The 25,077-nt window shown below is 37.7% G+C and overlaps 1 protein-coding gene across 2 annotated transcripts in view; it reads right to left on the bottom strand.

Moving 5' to 3' along the window:
- RPAP2 (RNA polymerase II associated protein 2) overlaps positions 1–25,057 on the bottom strand; it is a 40,723-nt gene extending 15,666 nt beyond the window's left edge. Inside the window, exons 1-11 of one of the 2 annotated variants that reach the window (XM_062581230.1) lie at positions 24,969–25,057; positions 23,860–23,905; positions 23,159–23,273; positions 21,693–21,791; positions 20,631–20,696; positions 19,298–19,386; positions 17,682–17,717; positions 15,744–16,692; positions 14,185–14,279; positions 13,416–13,496; positions 6,253–6,321 (exon numbers count right to left, since the gene is read on the bottom strand). In XM_062581230.1, the coding sequence (XP_062437214.1) occupies positions 6,253–6,321; positions 13,416–13,496; positions 14,185–14,279; positions 15,744–16,692; positions 17,682–17,717; positions 19,298–19,386; positions 20,631–20,696; positions 21,693–21,791; positions 23,159–23,273; positions 23,860–23,905; positions 24,969–25,026 (1,703 nt within the window). In that variant the 5' untranslated portion in view covers positions 25,027–25,057. The remainder of the gene's footprint in view (positions 1–6,252; positions 6,322–13,415; positions 13,497–14,184; positions 14,280–15,743; positions 16,693–17,681; positions 17,718–19,297; positions 19,387–20,630; positions 20,697–21,692; positions 21,792–23,158; positions 23,274–23,859; positions 23,906–24,968) is intronic. The other variant, XM_062581231.1, reaches the window with a different exon arrangement.
- Between the last annotated feature and the right edge of the window lie 20 nt (positions 25,058–25,077).

The raw sequence follows: 25,077 nt of genomic DNA, 5'->3' as shown, positions 1-25,077 counted from the left end.
TAGGCTAGAGCTTCAGAATTCAGGTGCAAAATTACAGCTCAGTTTGCTCAGTAGATGAACTAAAAATACCTTTAAAATTAAGTTTAAGGCAGCTGTTAACAGTGCTGCATTACTCACAATGTCTTAATTGAAACAGCAGTTCAGAATAATCTACATTACAAGTGACTGTACAGAAGCAGAACTTATTCTGGGCTATGACACAACTTCTAATCAGTAAAGCTGTATGCAGCGACTATGGAGGGAGGGAGACCATGACATTATAAAAGAAATCTGCCTAATAAATACCTTTTCAATAAATAGAAAAGGTTCTCTAACTGAGCTAAGCAATTTTCCTATCTGCTTAATCAGCACATAGTTGTGGCAAGTTCAACAGGACGTGAACTCAATTGACAGCTCCCAAAAGAGAAAGAGACAAGATGGTAAAACTGGCTTCCAGTAACTGGCATGCTGTCTTTCAGATGGTTGAAACAGAAGTTCCAGCAAAAAACTTACCTCACATTTACACACACAAAAGGCAGAAATGAAGTGGCAGAGGAGGAGGTACTTTCCTTACTGCCAGATTTTTCATTCACAAGTCGCAAGTAAATTTGGAACAAAGTTCCCAAGGGCAACTAAACAGAAGCTCCAAACTCTCTTCAATAGGAAAAATATTTCTATTGATTTATGTTCTCCCGTAATAAAGAGTCTAATTAGGAGAACAACATGAAGGACCATTTATAACCAGTGTATGTTTCTTTGCACATAAGCTCTGCACACTTGAGCATGACTTCAGTTTTCTGCATGCCCACACACACATCTGCTGGGAACATATGGATTTCCATCTCTTGGAGGGATTTCCAAGACACTAAGCCAAAAGCCACAACCCTGCTCTTCCCTTGCACTAGGCAGCAGAACTGGCAGGTGAGAAGAAGGGTGCTTTTTGCACCAAGTCTCACTCCCTGCAACACAGCTCCACGAGACAGCACATGCCAGGGCTTCCCTCTTGCCAATAAGGTCAAGGACCAGAAGCATTTTTACAGTAAAGGGCAACTTACATCCTGGATTCACCTCAGAGACTTTGTGCAGGACATATATGAAACCTATACAATACATCCAAATCTCCCATTCAAAAGGCCAGCCACAGGAAATGCCAGAATGGGAAAAGGCTGCAGCTGTGTACACTGCAATGAAATTCAAGCTGTTCACTTTTCTGCTCACCAGCCCTAACATCAGAGCATTTTTCTGGTATGAGGAAAAACATTTTCTTTTAGTCTGCTAAGACGCTAAGACTTCTTCTCCCACCCTCCCGTTATGAATGGTAAATGAAGATACTAAACTTTGAAGTTGGCACTCATTTATTTCACAATTAACAACACTGCAAATCCCTTTACACTGCAAATACTTTACTCTGTGAGTGTGTATATATGTGTATATATATATATATATAAAAAATACTCTTTTATTGTGTGTGTGTGTATGTATGTGTGTATATTTTACATATATATATATATATCATTTTTTATATATATATATATATACATATATATATATAAAATATACTGAATATATTTCCCAAGTAATCCTGGAACATGCTAGGAGGAAGTAAAGTAACAGTGATTTCCTGCAGAATATGCCAAACAGGCAGATTGAGTCTGCTTAGAAAATGCTGATATGCAAGAACTGCTTAATAGAAAACCCCTCCGAGTTCATGCTTACCAAATGACATCTTGTAATTATTAAGAGAAAGAACACACTTTTCTGATTTTCTTGATATGTAAAAAGACTTGCAGTTTCTCTGTTTTACAAAACTTACACAAAACTATACTCTACAGCTAGGGACCAAGAGTAGAAACAAAGACTGTGCCCAAATTCAAGTATTGTTATAAGAGAAAGCTTTTTGGGTTTTTGGACCTGCAAACTCCATTTCAGAATGGGAAACGATTACATTCCTAACTTACAAATAAAAAAATCTTTGTCAGATGGAACTTTACTTTTTTTTTTTTTTTTTAAATCATCAGTCTTGATAAATAAAAGAGCATCCAGTTTATTTGTATGTTTTCTCTGTAGGAAAAAGTATCTTTCGACATTAAAAGGTAGAATTTACGTCATTTAAACAAGAACAGAATACTGGAAAGCAGATCTGTTGAGTACAAGTCTAATTTTTACAGTCACTCTGGAAGATTCATTCACATCCAATATACATTCGTAAATCAGATAGTTTTCAGACATAATACTGCATAAATATCACAAACATCTGAATTCCTCTGAAAATAATTTAGAAATTTCAATTTCAAGCCACAGATGTGCTCTGGTGTGCAAAGAAGTAAAAATACCACACTTGTACCCAAGATTCTCCAGTTCCAGAACTGTTATCTCCGAGACAGCAAACCTCTAGAGTACATCTCCCCACCACACATTTATCTAACGTGGCTGCACACATATAATGATGGCTTTTGTTTAGTGATCATAGTCATTTTGAGTTGGTTTAAATACTGCAGCCAAATGCTTATAAACTAATCCCAGAACATTTCAAAATGCTTCAAAGCTTTTAGCAGGGAGACCCCTCTTGCCTAGGCTTTGCAGATGAAGCTGACCACAGTTCACTGGAACCAGCGAGCTCAGATAACTAAGATGAAAGCAGACATTTCCTGAAAATATCTTGAAAGCTTTCCATTAGACTGTGCCAGGGGTATACACTAAAACCAGCAAATGCCCATGCTTGTATAGTAACCAATCCTCCCACTGCTTTCTCCATTCTTTCTTGTACTACTATCTCTGCCTCTATTTATCTGCTTCATTTGATATCCCATAAAGTTCTTTGGTGGAAAAGATGCACCTTATGCATTCTAGTTTACACTATGTTATACAGCAGATGCTACTATAATACACAATTCTGCTAACATAGTGAACATTTAAACAGGAAGACACAGAAATCTGCTACTACCAAAATTATTACAACCAGCAAATAAATAAGGCATTTGATCTACAGATTATTTTAGAAGTCACCTATGCCATTTTAGGAATTAATGTAATTATCTGAAGATAATCTCTTCACTGGCTCTCAAAGTGTATTCCAGGAAAGTCTGTATGGCTGTATGTGCTGGTCAGAAAGGCAAGACTGCCTCAGGCTACATTTTCAATAAAGGTTCAGACTAGCTGTTCATATTTTATATGATAATTTGGTTAAATAAATGCAGCTGTTCACTAAAAACAGGATATGCTCCACTATTGAGATTTCCAACATTTTATATAGAGAGATATTTATACTGTTCAGGCATTTTACCTCAAAGCTATAAATTAGAAGCCCGGGTTTCTTTAACAATCAATAAGGCCAAGAGCATGTAACTGCTTTGAAGAGCTTCTGGAGGCCAGCAGACTATGTCAGGAGCCCAGGTTTAATTTAAGCACCAAAATCAGGTGGTATCCTACACAGAGTATCCTAGAAAGAGTTAGTTCATATTCACATACACACAAGCGCTCATTCTAAAGAAGAGAGGATAGCATTATCATAACACAAGACATGGCATTAAGTGGTGATAATACTTGAATTCAATACAGCAATAATGACGACAGTGATTTCAGCTAGCAGCATAGCAGAGCTCACAGACCACAAAAAGTGTCAGGGTACTCCAAGTGCACAGTGAAGCTCAGTATACTGTATCAGCCCTTAGCATAAACTAGCCATATATGAGAAGGAAGTGGTAAGCCACAACATCTATGCACAAGATGGGGTGCAAGCAAAGTCCAACTGTTGCTACTTTAAACAAAACCCTTCCCCCCCAAGCAAAACAACAACAAAAAATATTTCAGGTCTTGATAGTTTCTTTTGATGTATACCCTGAAATCCCATGCTCACTCTGCCTTCTTTAGTCCACATTCTTATACTTCCTAGCAAAGACCCACTCTTTGACCTATGCCCCGTAAAATTTCTCAATCTAAATGACATTGTATCTGCTGCAGCATACATCTTTACTCAGTATAGTTAAGGGGCGACCACATCATAGAGTATAATCCTTTTTGCGAGCAATACTAGTAAGATATAGCAGGTTCCCTAGCAGATTACAGGAAGTGAGAAATACCCACAGTCTCAAGATCTGTTTCCAAAGGGACTTGGCCAGGTTTCTGGAACAGGTTTCCAGGTCTTCTCTGTACACTTCTGGATTCCATTAAATCTTAAAGTTTGGTAAGAATTTCTAAAAAAAAATAGTAAGTGTTCTGTGTTGCTCCTTCTTGAAAGGATGCAACACTTCAGCCTTGACATAGAAGAGCCAAGAAAAACCTTCATGTTCACTCCACCCTGTCTGCTCTTGACATTCTTGCACAACTTCTAAGAAGGGGCTCAGAGAAGTTGCTCAAGATCTGAAGATCATCAGCTTGCAATAAACTTATAGTAAGCTAGAGTCAATGAGAGTTTTGTTCAGGACTTCACTAGAATAATATCAGATAAGAAATTCACTCTATTTTGGGATCAAATTTAACTGTCATTTGCCTAGGGTTGGACCCTTAGGGGAAAAATTAAAAAATAAAAAAGAGATTTGGTTCTATGCTTCTAACTGCTACTAATATGAAGATTGCCTGCTACTTCCATAACATTTTAAAACAACTGTAAAACAATTACTAGCTATGTAAACATTTAGAGCTCATTATATGCAGCAGATACCAGTGACATATTTTAACCCATGATTAAAGCAGTCACTATTTCATAAAATGTAAAGGAACTATTTGAAAAATTCATAAGATCTGTTTCACAAATTACCAATTCAACCATAAGAATATATAGTAAAAATGACAAAAGATTTGTTCTTACAGTTAATAAAAAATTTATGCCAAGGCATTCAAGTAAAGTTACTTTCTGTGTTCTGATTTAATGAATCATTTGAGCGGTATCTGGCTGGGTGACGCAGATGTAAGGCTCGTTGAAGCCTACTCTAATGCCTGCCGGTATAGCCTTCCTTGGGACAGTAAAGCCAGAACAATGTGTCAGATGAAGTAATATCAAAAGAAAGTAAGTGCAGTACTGGGGATGCTATGAGGATGGCCCACAACACTTCTTGACCTCTGAATGCCTGTAAGTACTTCTCTGTCCTACAGGCTCCAGTGACCCAGCAAGCCCAAAAGAAGAAGCAGTAGTGCGGTAATAAACAGTCTCTGAAATAAGATTTTTGTAATCTTGTAATTCAAGCTGAAAGATATAAAAAGATTGCTTGATGGTTTTAACCCTACTGAAAGGTAGGGCCTGACACTTTGTGAAACCACCAGTGATTCCTTAAAAGGTGAACTAATGTTTAATATGAATTTGTGAAAGAACTGTTTTATTACACTGCAGAGTTTTTAATCTTTCTTTTTAACTTCAGAAATGTACATTAATTTCAAAAGTATAAATTAAGGAAGTTACTCGATGTATATGACTACAGCTTTTATAATTCAAGTCTCAGTACAGAAGCTTACTGAAAGAGATTACAATAAAATCAGGCTTCCAGTTAGGAAAACCCTTGTAAAGAATTTAATTCTGCAGAATGTGCTGTAGAGCAAAGCTAACGAGGGGTCTAGGCACTGCAGTATCATAATCTTAAACAATAAAGTGAATCCTCCCTCCTCAACCCTGTGTGCACACACAATGCACAAAGGTTCCAATATCCCTATGAGAAAGTTAGTGCTACTAAACAGAAGTTTCCCCCTCAAGGACACTTGCTAGAATATTGAAAGATAATTTAAACAAACATTTAGAAGCACACCATATCTACCAAAATAATTTGACTTTTATCGTGCAAGTGAATTCTTCAATAAATTTAGAAGGAAAACTACAAAGGAATAATAAAAGGTAATTTACAGTATTTTCTAATTTTGAAAAGTTAAAAAAAAAAAGCATGTTATTGATTATGGAAAGTGTAACAGTTATGCCATATGCAAATAACATGTCGTTTTGTATAAAATACTATCACAGAGGGGAAGACTGCTTGGCAGCAGTGAATGTAGAAAAGTGAAGCATCCTCTTCCTTCCTCCCACTTTTTCTCTGGACCCTCTCCCCCCCCCCCCCCTTTTTTTTTAAAAAAAAAGCCAAGCATTACATTTGTCCAATATGCTGTTGCAAGTGGGACAATCACCTGTTTCATCAAGGGAACTTACTTTAATTACGTGAAAAAATATTTCTGTTGATTCCCCCATCAACTTAAATATATCTTTCCCCACTTCTACCTGAAAGCTAAATCTTGTCTCAGTAGGCTAGTTAAGATAGTTGTCAATGACAGTATTTGACATTATAGGTTACTTACGCAGATAACAAGACAATAGCAATTAGAATCCATTCAGGCATTTTGTGAATAATATTTCTGTTTGTTAACCTGAAAAATAGAAATTAAAGAACATCAGAACATTTTAAAGTCACAGTGAAGATTAACAGATTTTGACTGTTGAATTTTCACTTAAGTCTACCATTAAGATTTAATATGTTATATTATAATGCGGTGATTACAGCTGTATCTGAACAATTCACCAGCTTTCAGGGTTCTCTCTCATCTCATCCTGCAATGAAGAGATTGCAGAATTCTCAGTAAGTCTCTTTGTTCTATACAAAAATAGGATGTGAAGAGTGAACAGAAGCTAATTCAAAGAAATAATTCTGTCTGCTGTGAGGGCTCTCTTATCCACTGGGAAATTCTCAAGAATTGCACACACATTTCTGAAAAGACAGGCCTTCCTACATTCAGTTTCTCCCCTGTTGGTTTCAGATTCAGATTTGCTGTAAGAGCTAATATTGCAGAAACAGACTGGATTTTGTAATAAACCAGAAACTGTCCTCTGATGATTCTTACTATTAAGAGAAATCTTGAATTCTAACTTACTTAGTGGGAGCCAGTGCAGATATAAGAGGAGGAAAACAAGGTGTGCATCAAGAACCACTTGGATACTCAACAAAAGGCTGCTGTATTTTATACCTCATGATACATTTGGTTTAACTTCTAGGTAAAGTGCAGCTGCTTCAAGGCAAATGCAGACGTCACCCTTGAACTGTTACAGCCAATTCTGGGTGTGATCCATGGTGTTCAGGACAAGACTAATTTTATGGAAAAGTCACCTCTAGCAATGAAACTGCAGCTATGTGAGCATCCAAAAAGGCTAGCAGAGTTAATTTGATTTAGACAGGTGGTGCCATACAACAGAAATACCAAGAGGTAAGTGCTTCAATAGGTTTCCTTCCTTCTTGCCTTCAGCCTCCTTTCTGTCTTGCCAAGTATAAATCCAGATCCAGAACGAAGCTACCCTTCATTCATATCCACTTCTACAGGCACTGGTGAAGATGGGAGGCTGCTTGAAGGTGTGAGGGTAATGATTTTGCTAAAAGGTGGTATTTCACCTGCTCTACCAGGAGCTTCATACTAGTGTTCAGTAAGAGAGGAGAAAAAGCAAGGATGGGGGACACCAAGCACTGCAGGGGTATGAGAACAGGTTTTCATTTTATCTTCAAGGCTCAACTTTAGGAGAAAGTTTTGGGCATTTCAAAAGGAATAAACTGTTCCTGGATGTTTTAGCCTTTGGAAGCTCACAGAAAAAAGTACCTATGTCACCCATGGAAAAATCACATGGCAGAATTAGCAAAAAAAGTTGCAATCAGCAGCCAAGCCGTTAAAGCTTTATCACTGGATCTCTTCACATTACCATTTCTGGCTATTTTACCAGAACATTACCAACTAAATGTGATTAGTGGCAGCATGACAAATGGTCACCATACAAATTATAGTAGCTCCAACAAATGAAAGTTAAGTGTGCCTCTAATTCCTTACTAAATCACAGCTGCAGACAGAGTGGAGACATATCCCTTCTGACTGATCGTGTACAATAATTCCAGCTTCAGGAGCAGGAGAGCACATTGCTATGCTCAGGGGCTCCCAAAGCATAGCAATCTACAAAGATCCATTTTACATTTAGTGTCCCAATACCAGAACTAAAAGCCTTCTTTTTTCCAAACTACAAGAGTACATCGCATAAATACAGCAATTTTAAAATCGAGTATCTGGCAACAAATTCAGTTTCAAGATAATTGTTTTATTTTTAAAAAAATTTTCTTCAAGCAAGAATATGCTTGCAAGAAAATTATGAAAGAAGATGATACAAATGGGAAAAGCCAAGTATTTGGCATTTGCCATTGTTAAAATCCAAATTCTGTTAACTTTTTGATTTTTTACAAACTTTTCACAACAGTAATTAGAAATGCAGTCATCAATAGGATGCTTTATACAATTCTTTCGTATTCCTTTGTTTCAGAAAGATAATAAAATTCTTATAATTTATTTTTAAGGGTAGTAATGATCAAAACAATATTGTCCTCTTTTTCTCCTCAAATTCTAAAAGTTTTCCAACCAAACTAAGATTTGTAAGCAAAGACTACTCAAGTAGTACCTCTATAGCCCTAATTTTGTTAAATGATGAAAGGAAACTATGTATCACGTACTATGTGTACAGAAACAGTAATGACAAATTAGAATCAACAGTTTTGGTAAATACAGATTATTTCTGCTATTAAAAAGCTTCATATTTACCAATTACTATTTGAAATAGCAGAAGTTACCACCTACTAAACTGTTAAATTTTCTGGTTACTGAACAAGAGACAAAACAAAGGCTGAAGGTCTTGACTCAATACTGATGACAGTGATAAACACTACTAAGAAATGCCTGATGGAATCATCTTGACAGGCAATTCATATGTAACATTCCAGTTAATCTGCTATGATGAGATACAGTGGAAGAGACAGCTCCAAGTCACCTGGGAAAAGTCTGTCAAATAGAGAAAGCAGCTTTATTTCAATGCTCTACAAGGAGCCATATTGATTAGAGCACGGGAAGGCGTCATTCTTGTACACAAACCAAGAGATGCAGTTATTTGTGTCAATTAACTCTTATTCAATGTTAGTATTGATTGGCAAGGTCTCAACACTAGTCACTGCCATCAATATGCTATTTATAAAGGAGGTAGTCAGAAGACACAGATAACCTACAGGATACAGCAATATGGATTCGCTGATGCACCACTGTCACTGGGCTGGATGAACAGTCAGGCTTCCACAACAAGTAACCTTTCAGTGTAACACCTTGCTGAAGCACTTGTGCAACTCCACTGAAAAAGCCATTTTCAGATCAGACTAGAGCTAGCAACCTACAGGTGTGAAGCCTTAAATAATGAGGAGCAGTGGAAGGGCAGTCACTTTCAGAAACAAGCTGTGTGTCAACACCAAGGCCTCTGAAGAGTAAAGCTTTCAGAAAACAGGGAAGTGCAAGTCCTCTATAAAAATGGTTCATTAATTCTTTGTCTTGCCTCTAGCCAAAACTGTTGCTTAGAACAATCCATGAAAGAGAAGAGAAAAAGGTCACCAGAGTTCTGTCATAAAGATATCACATGGAAATGCAAAAACACATCCAAACTTTGGGTATGCAGCTTGGGCATCAAAAGTTTGGGGTTTGCAGTGAAATATTTTTTTGTCGAGGAATTTGAATAAATTCATCCTCCCCTCTCCAATAAAAAAAAAAATACAACTCTCAAAATACAATATATACACCTACTCTTTGCAAGGCTGGATAAATATGCCAAGAAAGCTGGAAGATGATCCCAAATAGTTCTGTGGGCCACTTAGTTACTGGTTTGTGGGTGTTGTAGTTCACCCCAGTAGCTTGCAGGAAAACGCACTGCAGCTGGACTTAACTGCTTCCTCTAACCAGTAGCAACAGGATCCACAGAGCATTTTTAATACTCTGTGAAGCAGCTTGGATTGGGCAGATTGGATCAAAGTGACAGAAGCTGATGAGGTAAAGGCCCAGAAAATTCCATTATAAATCACCTTCCAACATCTCATTAGAGCACAGCCTGCAATAAAAAAGTGAACTCTGGTATGGAAGTTGTGGTAGTACAGCAAAGACCAAAGTTAAAGTAACCACTAAATGAAAAACTAAAGACAAAAATGTCAAAAGCTTGCACACACAGTTGGTCCTACTTCTTTTCCTTTGGTACATCTTCTCACTTAGTTACTGTCAGCTGCTGATTTTACTAGCAAAATTCCATTAACAAATGATGGCCAAGTGATTTGCAGCCAGTGCCTCTGCAGTAGCAGGTTAGCAGATTCAAGCACATCCCTAAGTGCCCTGAGATAGAACGTGGACAGGAACCCCAAGAAACTGGAAGTTATAGAAAAGAAACTCTTTGCAAAGCAAAACAATGCAACCTTTTCCCCAGCAATATTATATTCTCTGAGATTTAAGAAACTGTTTTCTGATAGGAATGCTGTCTAACAGAGAATGGCAGAGGGACACAAGGATTATTGCACTGAATTAAAGTTTATCTCCCAATTTGTCCCTAGCATCAAGTATTTTGAATGAGATGCCTGAAAATGCAACTGTTTTGCATAAAACAATCATATTTTTTGTATCTTTTTATAAATTACATTCTAGAGTATTCTTTCCTTTTCTAAAAGTTCATCTTACAAAGAGAACATACCTATAATCTATGAACATCAAGTCTTTATGCATCTGGTGAAAGAATATTCCCTTAAACAGGCCCATGCTGTCTCTCTCTGTTTTACCCATGTCCTTGTTCTTATGTTCCGAGAAGATGTACCTCAAGTGTTTTTTTTTTTTTTTTTTTACTTGTACAGTTTAATTTTGTTTAAAGGTAATGTGCTCAGCATCTTTGCAAGCGAAGCAACCTCTTCATTCATGCATCTAAATTCCTAGATGCAGGCAAATATAAAATCAGTTCAAAAATTTGAACCATTAGCTTGGCCATTCGCTTATTTTATAAGGCAGTAAGCTGATTCCATGGATTAGGATCTAAGGTTGTGATTTCAGAGGACTTCAGCTAACTATTAATTTCTTAAAACTTTATTTACTCTAAGATGAGAGAAGTTGTATTTTAACTAAGCCAGGTTAGTATAGGCATATACTGAAGCATAGGTCTTCTTTAAGCTCCAACTACACCAGCTTAACAGTAAAAGACAGCTCTTCTCCCTTCACCCCAAAAGAGAGCAGCATATTTACATACTGAATTATAATTTACTTTGATTATAACCAGCAAAAATGACCTACTATTGTACCTATACATTCTCCTCAAGAGGAGGCTATTTACTTTGGTGATCTGCTGCTTTAGAAACAAGCCTGCACTAATAAATCCATCTGTATGCTCAAGTTTGACATGGTCACAGCAAATGTTCTTATAATGTTAGCGAACACTGTTATATCCATCCTATCTTGTTATAATGGTATGCTTAACTGGCAATTCAGTCATGTGTTCTCTCCAGTGCTGAAGAGAAAAGGTCATTAAAATTCTGTGACTTCCATATTTCCATACGGAACCCTGTCCACATGAAGTATTGCTGACTAAGCTGAAACTCGGAATTTAAAGCTCCAGTTAACAATGGTAATATGTTAAAGCCTGTTGGTGAGCATACATTAGGTAGCACGCACTAATAATACGTATTTAAAAGCTAAAATATTATCTCAGAAAAAAAGTTAAGACAAAGCTTTATTAAATGTCATGAACATATCTTTAAGCAGCAACTATATCCCATTCTTTTCAATGTTAACAATGAGCTCCATAAAAGGAGTTAAAATATTTGTAACCATAGGGTACAAAAGAAATTCTGTTTTTATTATGTGCTATTAAGCTTGCTTTGTTTTTTTTTTTTTAATTACATTTAGAAACTTAATCATTTAGCCTAAATTTCTATAATAAATTGCTAATTTTCTCTTGATCTTTTAACAAAGTGCCCTTACACTCTCTGGAGAATTATTTGACATCTCAGTTTTCGTAACAAAAGCTTACAGGCACTGAGGGACTTTGCTTTGGAAGAGCTATAACCATTCTAAAATGTCTCTTGAGATCCCTCTAGTGCATTTCCCAGCAGTGATGATTGAATAAAATGCTGCCCAAAGGAGGCTGAACTGCAAGTGTTCCTTTAAAAACCAATGGAGCTGAAAATTGTTGTTGCTCAGTTCACCACATGCTCTTTTACCCTTCTTCAGCTAAGCTCTAGTACTGCCGTGTATTTTATCTCCTACCCTCTTCAGCAAGTCCTTCAGGCTGAAATATTTCCAGTATAAAACACAGAAAAGAACACTTGCATTTATCACTGTTGCTTCCTTATTCGTCAAGCATTTTAACCACATCAACAAAGAAAACAACAATTTATAAGCCCGGGAAACATAAGTACAGGTTAAAACTTATCCCAGGTCCCCTTGTAAAAGCATTCAATCGCAAATCAGTGAGAATACTCATATGAGGTAAACTTTAGCTAATTAATAGAGTTGGGGATTTAAACCTATGTCTTCATCTTAATATCCATGAGGTAGCATTTGTGCATCAACAGAACCTCCTGTATCAGAAATACAAGGAGAAAGAGAAGTAGTAAAGGACCTTTGGGCCCTATTTCCTGTACTTTCATGTATTTTGCTATCAGCAGCAATAGAACTCTTAAAGACTGCAGTTACAGCATTGAGTTCAAATGCTGAAAATTCTAATCAAAGGAGATCACGCACAGGGTTACCAGAATGGAAAAAGAATAGGTTCCATAACTAGAAATGCCACACACAGAAATCAGTATTCCAGTGGGGTGCTTCACGTAAGATAAATTGTAAGGGCTTTGGTAGAATTGGGTTTGTACTCATGAAAGCCTAGATCCCTTGTCACAAGAATGCCACAAGAATGAGTTTTTGAAAGGTACATGTAAACCTCATGTAAGTTAGTGGGGAAAAAATTGTTTCAAGAGTGATAGACTACACACACTTTGATGTTGCTCCTTACAGTAACAATGGTTCAGGATGCAGGACCTGCTTTAGGTCCAAGCTACAAAAATTGTTGTCCAAAGAAAACATAAAAGAAGTTACTAATATTCTGATTTCTCTCCTTCTCTAGTGCTAGTGTTTCTAAATAGCCTCTTCAGTGCTTCTGACCATCTGCAGTGATAAAACGTCCTGTAGATCTACTCCTCCTTTCTCCTAAAATCAAAAGCCGGACAGGTCAAGCTGGACCTTCTTCCTGCTTCTAGAAGCTGGTGGTAACAATTATTAATCACATTAAAACCATTTAGCCCAGCTATAGGGAGCATAGAAAAAAAAAAGTGACATCTCAGAAACTCACGCTTAATAGGAGGTGACGAGGTAGCAGAACCTTTAAAAGACTCACCATCATCCTCCAGAGATCACTGGCCTAGTTTTTAAAAAACCCACCAATAATTCTGGTGACCCAGCTACTGTCAGGAGCAGGGGATGAGGATGACTTGTTAGTCCATAGGGAATGCAATGTTACCTACATGAAGACACAGCTAGAAAAGGACAAATCTGCACTGGGGCCCTCTCTGTGCCCAAATCTCTGTGCCCAAAATAATTACAGCATGTGTAATTAATCAACCAAAAAAAAAAAAAATCTAAAAAGGAAAAAGACCAATACTTACCGGAAAGTTTTGACAAGATTTTTTAGTTCTGTGTAAACATCACCCAGGGTAATCTGAAGAGGGCCCAAAACTGCAGGTAATCTAGAGGGCAAAATACATTGGTTAATATAATTTCTCTATAACAGCTTATTTATAAAAATAAGAAGCTCTAGTTCAGCTCAAATGGAAAAAAGGAAGTAAATACACTGTTCTACATGTATACTCTATTAACTTCACATTTCAGTTCTGACAAGGCATTCTTAAAAATACTCCAAGAGTTTACATTATGAGGATTAAAATTCTAAGCCTCAATTATTTCAAATCTGTATACTTATTCTGGTCAAAAATTAAAACAAAAGGAATCTACACACCTAAATGAGGTGGGTACACAAAATTCATCTTCTAATCTTAGAAGAATCTATGATGTAACAGAAATATCAGTCTATTATAAACTGATAGCTGGAATCAAAAATAGTGGAACAATAAGAAAAATTCAAAAGAAAGAATAAAATAAGTTGCCTTAGGAAGGAGTAAGTCTGTTTTACAGAACATGTCAGTTGCGAGCTTTTGACATCCACCTCAGAAGGCTGTCAAAACTGATCTCTAAAACTGTATCAGAAATGATCATCTGAGAAATAAACAAATTCTTTACAGCAATAATGGCTTTAACTTATAACGAATGCCAGTTAAAAAAGGCCAGAACATCCTTGCACAGTCCATTTGCTACTTAAAGTGATGATGAACGAGCAGCAACTGCAGCTTGATATTCAAGAAAATAAGAAATGCTTACGCTTTTCTCAGTTTTTCAAGGACAATCCTCTTTCTAATCTGCATTTGTGCGTTTGAATCAACAAGTGGGAAGGTGAGATCTTCCTGTTGATCATCCTGTATTACAACATTAAAAACATGAACATCTGTAACCTAATTGTGAATTACATTCAATGCATCAAAATAGCCACATTTTACCAATAAATGTTTAAATAAGGAAACACTGATCTCTGAATAGAAAAAACAAAACCAGTAATTTCTCAATGGACAGAACTTTACTTAATCTGACCCAACACGGTTTGCCTGCTGACCTACTTTTCTCCTTTCTTTGCAAAGCAGTATGTTAGATGCATTAATATAACTAATGGTACATTATATGAAAAATTAAGTCAGATTAAACTTTTTATACAAAGAAACATTTTTAAAATTACACCCTCTGATGCTAATATCACACTTGAATTTGAAAAACAAAAGCAGCATTGCATGCCAATAGAAACTGTACAACCTACCTAGTCTAGTCAGCATACTGTTTTTACAGTAATGACAAGACCAGCTGGCTGCCATCAGCAGACCCACCTGACTTGAAGGGAGTAAAACCTCAGACACTCTACAGTTCTTGCAGCTTGCAAATTCTGATTAAGTTATCTAAATTGCAGCAACATATCCAAACAAATGAGCAGGATCCAACTCAGAGAAGTCTAACCATAAGTTAGAAAGAGTAGTCTTACTCAAGAAAGAAATAAATCTGAACTCAAGTATGTCCTGTCATGAATCAAAGCAAAAACAGTCATTAAATTAAAGTTTTGTTTAATGAATCAAAGAGAGGAAACAGTATTTTTCCCCCTCACCTGAGATGTACTCTCTCTTATGGTGCATTGTTTCCTCTCAGGAAACCTTCCTTACCTGCCCTGCAAGGGAGCAGAGGTTTATAGAAACCTTTGCTATACAGACTCTTAGAATCCCTAGTCTTCTGACTTGGGATAACCACCAGCCTTTCTAGGCAGTAAGCTCTCCTCACACTTGGTTCTGTTAACAGCTTCACTTCATTGCAATTAGGTAACACAACGGTTGTAGACTGAAGAATCAGAAAAGTCTTTATAAAGGGAAAGGATTCAGTAGAGCAGTTGAAGGTTGTGTATTTAACCCTTCTGCAGAGATTACAGAGGTAATTGTACTTTTTGCACACTGACTTTCTCTTGCATTACAAAAACTGCATAGGGTTCATCTTCTTCTTAACTCCTCCCGGTTCAGTTTACCGGCATTTCCTCTGCTTGCCTCAGACCATGTTCAAGTTGTGCTCAAGCAATGGAATAATCTCTCATACTTCACAAACAGAAAGGCAGCCTTCAGAACTCAGTGTGCGTCAAACAGTCAAAAGAAATCATTCTTATCAACCTAAAATATGTTTCTTCACGCTTATGGGATTATTGTGAATCTACCCAACCCTCTTTTTATATTTTGTATTAATGGCTTGTCATAACCTAGGCCAGTATTCACTTATGGAGACAGAAACAAAGACCTTGTATAATTCTTTGGAGGCCAACTTTAAACAGCCTGGACACTATTCCACTGGACACTTACTTTATCTTTGCTGTGATGCTCCTCTACTTGTGCATGTGTCATTGCCTCTTCAGCCAAGATGCACTTTCCTTTATAGAACTCTTTTACTCGGAGTTCAAGAAATTCTGTTTCTTCTTTTAACTTTTCATAACTAGGCACAGGCTTAATTATTCCACCTGAGCCTCTAAAAGGTAAAGAATGGTTCAAACTGCTTTCAGACTCCCCTGCAGCAACACTGTTAAAATCATCAGCTGCATCTAAGTCATCCTCATCAAGCTCTTCATTCTCTTGGTTGGCAGCTGATGTGCATTCTGACGAACACAAAGAAGCATAGTTTGAACCATAGAGAAATTTTAAAGTTTCTTCAGTTCTCCATTCCACAAATGTTTGCCTAAGCACTTCTAATAAATTGCCTTTGGCAGCCAGGGTATTTACTGGATCCTTCAGTTCATACTTTTTATTTTGTTTTGAGTTAGCTAGCATTCTTTTAAGCTGTTCTGCCCCTGTTTTGCTCACACCCAAAAACACTATCTGGGAACCACTACAGGTATTTTCATAGTTTTCTGCAGTGTTTGTTTTTCCAGGAATAGTACTTTTTGAAGGAGTTACGGTTATTTTATTTTGAACAGAGCAAGCATGCATTTCTTCTTGAGCATTTAGTTTACAATTAGATAGTTGTTCAGTGGCTTCTACCACATCTAAGTCTTCATTTTTAGGGCTAGAATATGCTTTCTGAAAATGTTTCTTTTTGAGGATGCTTTTTCTGTGCAATTGTTGTGCAAGATTGGCTGAACTTGACTGACTTCCTGGTAGAACAGAAGAAACAAATTCTTGTTCGGTATCACTACTGCTGTCACTGACAGCACCAGCTAAACCAGATTCACGTGCACTTGAAGATGCCCTAGGATTTTCAATGTCAGAAGCTTTAATTACTTCATCACATAGTTTCACCTCTTCTCCAGACTGACCACTGTAACGGAAAACATAAGCCATGGATGAAATAAAAAATGGATATTACCTATAACAGCTTTTCATTATCACATCAGTAAGATTAATAAAGCATGTTTCCCTGATACTAGAAGTGTACTTTTTTGCTTTAAAGAATCATAGCTTCTCTTCTAAAAGTACTCTAACTCAAAGAGTTGTAATGTTCTGCAATTAAGAGGGCAGGTATAGATACTATTTAGACAAGCAAGTTCCGAGTTCCTTATTGGCAGTTATAAAGGAATAGGAAACAAGATATTAAAAAAAAAGAAAGGGGTCAGACTTACTGTGATCAATTTAAATATATTACAATTTTAAAATAAGGATAGGCAATATATATATATACACACACACACATATATGTGTGTGTATATCTTATACAGATATATATATATATTTATATATATATATATATATACACACACACACATACATTCACACACACATATTTATAAACTTAATACTCTAAAATCAAGGGAACAGCAGAGCCTGTTTCAGGTACATGCAAGTTTGCCCCCTAATGGCCATGTGTTACAAAACAAAACAAACAAAAATCACAATGTACAGCACTATACAGAGAGATGACAGTTGCATGACTTCAATTTAGCTGATACAGATGTTTTTGATTAAGAAGTACAGAAGCTTTCACCACATATTATTGGTACCATTTTGTTTATAAAGAATAGATAGTATAAAATATGCAAAGGACAAACAGTATATTCGTTTCAGGTTTCAACAGGCACAATTAAGATACATAGGCCAAGAGCAGCTGTATACTAAATCATACAAATCAAATATGCTGTTTTAGAATCACAAAGGAAAAAGCTAAACAAGACAAATAATCCTTTGTGTAGACTCTAGTAAGTCTTTTGTATAACACAGGAAATTGAAGACTTCCCTTTAACCTGGTGTGATGCTAATATTTCTAGCTATAAACGCATATAACAACAACAACAAAATCATTGTTCAATATACCTCTGTCCTTCTTTCAGCAGCTCTATGTCTGGTGGTCTGCAAAAAAAAAAAAAAAAAGATGCAGGGTGAAGATTTTTCTCCTAAACCAATGTTATTGGAATACACATTAGTATTGAGAATCATAGACTAGTCAAGGTTGCAAGGGACCTCTGGAGATCATCTAGCCCAACGCAACCTGCACAGTCAGCTAGAGCAGGTTCATTTGTGTCCACAGAGCATGACTCGCATGTGTTTGTAGCTGTTATGCTGAACAACGTCTAATAGAATCAGCAAGTCACAGGTAGCCAGAAGGGCTTTCCAGTTTGACGTCCTGCTTATAATGTTATTTCACCAGCTTTAGATTAGGTCAGTCATAGCTTCATGAAACCAAGTTTCGGAAGCCTTCAAACATGGAGATCACATTGTGCTCTCAGGGCAAATTTTTGTCCATATATCCAACCTGAACCGCCCACACCATTGTTTGAGGCCATCACCCCTTGTTAAGTTGTCTGACATCAACCAAGAAGCTCTGTCATCTTTGCAACTTTCTTTCAAGTAGGTATAGACTGCTACTAGATCACTGTTTGGTCTCCTCTTCACCAAACTTCAGCTCTCAACTTCTCCGTATAGGTCATAAGATTCATACAGGAAAAATAATCCTTAGCAGATTATAGTCCCAAATTCATAAAGAAAACATGTATTTTATTGTTTAGTCTAAATTTCAAATTTCAAAGTCTTTACTTATTTGAAATATTACCTTGTTAGAAATTAGGCTATCAAGCTATACTACTTTAAGAAAATGGAGTTCAAAGGTTTCCATAAACTCTAAAAAGCATCATTAAACAGATTCTGAACAGTTTCTTTCTGAAGTTCTAATTACCATTTATGTCCTTCAATTCAGTTATGAGGCAGCTCCTATATGTCTTATCCAACACTTAAAGTTTAAATCCTCATTCATCCTTCTTACGTGCCAAATGCAAGTCAATACAGTAACACCTTCAGCTTAGACAATATAAAAAATAGGATTAAAAAGATGGAATCTGCACCTTTCACACGAATGAACTGAGTCTGGAAACAAAAGATGATAGCATAAAATGACTTTTATCAGGGGTAGAGGGGTAACAATGTACCACTCAGCATAAATAATTAACTATATCAGGTACATCAGTTGTTAACAATAAAGAGAGAGATTTTATAAATATTTTCCTTTAAAAAAAACAGCAAAACAGTATCACCAAAATACTGGTAAGCATCCCTAAACATTTCATTAAGAGACTGATTTTACCTACTAGAATCCTCAGATCAGGCTGCTCTAAACCTCTTCTGCCATTGATCAGGTACTTCATATGACTGATTTAAGCTGTGAAAATGAGCTTATAGATTTAGTTTCTGCTTGTTTCTGCTGTTGAAAACCAGAAGATAACAAGAATAGTGTTTTGGAGAAAGAAAGCTGAAAACTCAGTTGAATGTTTTCTACGCAGGTATTTATTGTTAAACAGTGACACCCCGTGGTGCAGTTCATTATTTGCAAGCCTTTGCTTCCTAAGCTAGTCAACTGATTAAAATGAGGACCGTATTAAGAGTCTTTGAAATGCGTACTGTTTTAAGCAGCAATGAATATGTAAAGTTATACTTGCTTTTCTTCTTCTCGCATCCATACTGGACTTTTGGAAATTTGAGCTTCAAAATATTTAGATGCTCTATAGCAAAAGTTGCTGCAAAAACACTGGGAATGAGAGAGAAAGGAAATAAAATATGACCAAAGATATCTTTAATACTAAAAGAAAGGTACACAATTCATGTTTCTAATACCTGTAAAATTCAGGTACTCATTCATGTTTCTTTTTAAGTCTATATCTAGGCTTTTAATTCATCATTAAAAAAAAAATCAAACCTCTACCATTCCCCATAAACTATTTGTAACTTTTTCTCCCTTGGTCCTCTTTTTTACACTTCTATTACGTACTGAGAACCAAACCTGTATCAGGTTCTACAGAATAATAATAATAAACATTCAAAGCAATCTCTAACCCAAAAAGCTGACTATATTGTTTAAAGACATGCAACGTAATTCAAACGTTTAACAATGAAAATTTATAATATACATTTTGGTCAGCATTGAACGTTGACCTTTTGCAATACCCTAGAACAACAAAAGCACTCAAAGGTGCTTTTGCAGCACCTTTGAGGTGTTAGCTGGGCCACCTGCAGTAGGACAAAACAAAACATCCCAATTCTTCCCAGAGTCATGCTTGGTAATTTGAGAAAGCAGTTGTTGAAATTTTGTGTATACTCAGAGTTATAACCCGAAGAAAAGTAAATAAGGACATTGAAGAAATCTGTTTGGGAAGTGGAAATATTCAACCTGCAATTTAAGGTATTATCATCAGCTGCTTACTGCATATCTTGTAAGCAGGCAATGAAGACCGTTAATCAAGTATACCCATAAATACACTTAAAGAAAGAAACAGACTTTGCAAAGAAATAGATTTTATACTGAAAAGTCCTCCAAAATAGAAAGAAAGAAAAAAAAAAGTAATTATACTACGGAATGCATAGGATGGAATTTATATTGCAGTGTTATAGACATCTGAGAATTAAAAGGAGGTACACTTTGATCCCACAACAAAAGCTTGTTGACTACACTGAAGCAAAATGGAAAATACTTGCTCACAAATACACCTTTAATAGATCAGTATTACCACATTCAAACAACCTGCTATTGGAGTACAACTTACCGTGTAACGCTTAAATTTAGAAAGGAAGATAGTGTTCTGTTTCTGGATGCTCTCTTTCAAAAGAGCAAACAGTTATCTAGGAAATTCGTATTCTAGCGATTCATGAAAGTGATTTTTATAAGAACCAAACATATTAGCTTGGAGTCAACTCTCTATACAAATGCTCTTACAAAATGTATTTCAGGTCTTGAGACAGTATTAAATACATTTTGGAAACAGCTTGTTACTGTACCTTTCTTTCAGTAATATCATAAACTCTGTTTGTTTTCGTTGAAATTCTGTACTTCTGTTTTGGCACCTAAAATGATATGCCTTCATCAGCAAGACTGTAGTTACCATCATGACTTTACAGAAAACTCAATTCTTAATGTTCTCTCTCTGTAAATTGAGAATTGTATTAAAAATGAATTACATACTCCAACCACCTATTCTCTAAATTCTCTTGGTATTACCTCTCTGATGCAAAAATTTTATTATTAATCATCTAACTTCAGACCTACAAGACATCTTGTGCTGACAGTAAAGTAATGGAAATGCTATGGGAGAAAATTTACACATGTGTAAGTGTTAGGCAATTACATATACACTCTTTTCTAACCCTTCTCTATTTATACACCAGTGAGACTACTGTTAGAGACTGTCCCCCAATAAAAACACAAGGAGGAACTTACATAAAACATAATACAGTTACCAAGTGAATTTCTGTGGGGACACATGAAGTGCAAAAGAGTAAACTTTTCTACTGAAACAAATTTTTTCAGATAATCAGGTGTACCACAGCTGGAATCACATCACAGTTACACACTGAACTTCAAGTTCTGCTTAAGGAAACTCTGAAGTACCATCTCGAAGCATGACTATGATCTTTACAGAGGCAACAAATGTTTTTAGAGCAGACATTTATGCACTCATACAGTAATATTCCTGCATTTTTTTTCCACTTCAGTCCTCCTTCTCACAAAGATACATGGTCTCATCAAGGAAGGCACCAGATTAGAAAGTTTCTGCACGCACAAAGAAAGGCCACAAAGCCATTCCTTATTCATCTTTATTACTGTCAAGGTAGATGCCAAGGGATTCAGTCATAAAGCAATGATTGTCAATTGATCAGGTTTAACCTTTTACTTCAGAAGGATTATACTAAAATGGAGTTATGGGACCACTGGCCCATTACTTGATAACATTTTAATCCATATTTAAAATTTTAAGCTTAAAATGAAAAAGAAAAAAAAAACGCAAGAGAATTAAAATGCTAACAGGCTTTTGATAAGAACATTAATAAAAAGCAACTTACATTTTCCAGTTTATTTGGACACAGAGGATAACCACACAGCTTGATGATAGAACGTTCATCAACGACGTCTTTATAGTGAGATGGTGTAATAAGTTTTCCCTAAAATGACAAGAAAATAGTTCATCAACAGATATTATAAGATCTGTTATTTGTCAGTCTCAAAACCCCTCATAAGCATATAAATATTTTTAATTTTATAATAGTGTCTGATTAATAAACAATGTTTAGAATTAACATAGCAAAAGTAGTAAAATTGTAAATGAACAAAGAAGCAAGATACACCCACTTTAAAAAAAAGTCTCATTATTTTGTCTTTAGTATGACCCATTTTCACTATTTTACTCTATTGACATATTATATATACACCTATATAACTTTATAACCATATAACTTATAGAAGTATAAAAAGTGTGGGTAACCACATTCTTCTGCCTCCCTCAGCAAGATATCTAAATATTGAAAAAAGGTAGAAAAGGTAGCTATTTCCTCTCCTGCAAAAGTTTCCAGTTTCAGAAAGCTTCCTCTTCTTGTCTACACAATCCTCAAATACTTGGAAGTCTTTTGTGCTCCCCTCGCCACTCCATTCACAGAAAACCCTCATGCAGTACTCATATCAAGAAAAAAAAAACTTAAGTCCTCTCCCAAATTTATTGAGCTTGGTGAATAAAGTTTCATCTAAAGTATTTATTTTGTAGAAACAGTTTTTAGTATATGAACTGTTTTTGTATTTTTATTATTAGAAAGAAAACATTATATGGAATAATTTTCAGCTAACTATAATATCAAGTAAAAGTAATTACAGTTATATTCCTATATACTTCACAAAACTTCCGAAAAGCTCTACGCTAATTCCCACTGCACAACACAGTCATCCTAAGCTTGATCTTTCAGCTTTGGCCAGATGAAACTATCCTGTATTTCGCCTGGATCATGCAACTAAATCTGGACTCGATTCACCATATGCAGTTATCTTTATCCTACTGTGGCATAAGCTTCCTCTCTATGTATCATTTCCAGTTTGGTCATGGAAAACTTAGCTAGAAAACACACATATACCAGAACTGTAACGTGTTTTCTGCAGAACTTCACTTCAGGTAACTCCAGCAGGAGTAATGCTCATACAGTGCCAGCAAAACTGTGCTGCCAGATAAACTTCAGGGCAAAGCGTAGCACTGTAGAAACTTCCCCTAAATCCACAGAAGAGGTGATCTGGACCTACCATTTTAATGTGCCAGTCATGAGCTCAAGAGGCATAAATGAAGGGTTTTGTAATAAAGTGAGGATACATAAGTATATACAGTCCTTTAAAAATAGGGCATATTTTCACTGCAAAACCTCTGAAAATAAGATAATTGTTATCAGATCCAAGGAGATCTGTCTACTCTAAAACGCAGAAAACTGTTCCAAGAAGTTTTTAGAAGTTGAACATTAAGATACAAAATGGTATAAAAACTTGCAACACGTACAGAATTCACAAGGAACTCTTCAGTAATGTTCTCTTCCAGCAGTTGTTCAACAGTATATAGTGCTTTTCTCTCAAATTCAATTTTCTTTCTAATAGCAGCCTCCAGGACTGCTTTCCTGTAACAGAACAAACACCGAATGACAGAGAGAGCAAATTCCCATGAACAATTCATCCAATCTATGTATTTTTTTCTGAAATAGAGCAGCTCATATTTTTCTGTATTTCACCATGGTGGCCTAACAAATCAATAAGTAACTGGATAGTGATTTTGTAATAGCCACAGCCACCAAACCAAGTTTCCAACCTTGGTTTACTTTTATCTTTCCCACAGTCAGAAAAAAGCATTGACTCTTATCGGCAAAAGACTACAGAAGAATGAACTAAAAGCTTCAAGAGGGAGAAGAACCACCTACTTAGTAAGTAAATACATTATTGCCAAAAGATAACTAACTGTATCAGTTGGTTTGTTGTGCCTGTGACACTTTAGAAACAAAAAGCCCACAGATCTCTGCAAGAAGAGACAGTAATTTTTGTTAAGACCACCTGATGTAACAGTGAAAAAGCAGACTTTTTTGCACATACAGAAACCCTGCTTTAGGGCTGCTCTATTCCCCAAACCAGCTCTCCCAACAGAGGAGGCTCACAGATGCAGGAACTCAAAGGTAGGAGTACACTTTTTACTACATAAGCATGTAATTATACCTCTGAGCAGCATCTTCACTCTTCAGAGCAGCTGAATGCTTACTTCCTAGAAATCAAGTATATAAATCAGAACATTTTCTTCCTTTGAAATACATTTTAAGTAGCAAACAAACAGAACTCTCATGTTTTGTCAGCGTACAAACACTTTTATCCAGGAAACACCGCAAACTCCAAGCTGCAGGCATGATCGAGGCAGCGGCTTGGGAAGCCCACTCGGGTGGCAGCGCGCAGCCGCAGCAAGGCAGTGACCGGCTCAGCAGCCAGCCGCACACGGCCTGCGTGCGGCCTGCGTACGCGAGGGCAGCCGGGCGTGACGCCGTGCTCCCCTCCGACACCATCTGCGCAACGAGCAAGCTAGAGGAAAAAACGTTTCTGCCCGAATAATTTTGCACGGGCCTTGTCTCCCTGCTGCAGAGCCCCGGCCGCCCGCTGCAGCCACGCTGCTGCGAAGCGGCGCCCTTTCCGAGCAGGCCCGTCGCGGCAGCTTGGCGCAGGGCAGCCTTGGGCCACGCAGGGCCTCGGCCTGGCGCAGCTACGGCGGGACGAGGCGGGACGAGGCGGGACGAGGCGGGACGAGGCGGGACGAGGCGGGACGAGGCGGGACGAGGCGGGACGAGGCGGGCGCCTCGCGCTCCTCCACCAGCGCAGGCTGCGAGGCCGGGCGGACCCTGGGCGCTAACACCCCTTTATTACCATTATCGTTATTATTATCATTTTAATCGCGAAGCCACGTTCAGTACCTTCAGGCTGCCCCGCCGGCGCGCCTGCAGGGCCGGCGCGGGCTGAGAAATGCGGCGCGCTTGGCGCTCGGCGCGGCAGCGGCGCGGCCAGGCAGCCCCCCGCCCCCGCCCCTCCCGGCCCCGCCGGGCCCGCGGCAGCCTCTGGCGCCCCCTCCAGCCCCGCAGGCACCGCAGGAGGGCCGGGAGTCTCGCCGGGAGCTGTTCCGACCGCCACCGCCTCACAGGCGGACAGCACAGACCCCGGGGAACCCGCAGGCCCTGTCCCCCCCGCGGGGCCGCGAGTTGGGTCATTCCGCCGGAGCAGCCTCAGGGCACAGGGAGAGCCCATGGCGCTGCACGGGGGGAGGGGGGGGCGCCAGCAGAACCTACCTGCGCGCCGCCGGCTCGGCTTCCCCTGCGCGCTGCGCTGCGGCTTCGCGGCCGCCATCGCCGCCGCCGCCGCGCTCCCGCCCTCCGACCCCTCACCGGGAGGCGGGGC

This window comes from Rhea pennata, chromosome 8, assembly GCF_028389875.1.
Source record: "Rhea pennata isolate bPtePen1 chromosome 8, bPtePen1.pri, whole genome shotgun sequence".
In the NCBI taxonomy this organism is placed as follows: Eukaryota; Metazoa; Chordata; class Aves; order Rheiformes; family Rheidae; genus Rhea; species Rhea pennata.
The sequence above is the reverse complement of the archived record's forward strand: the minus strand, read 5'-3'. Positions and strand labels throughout refer to the sequence as shown.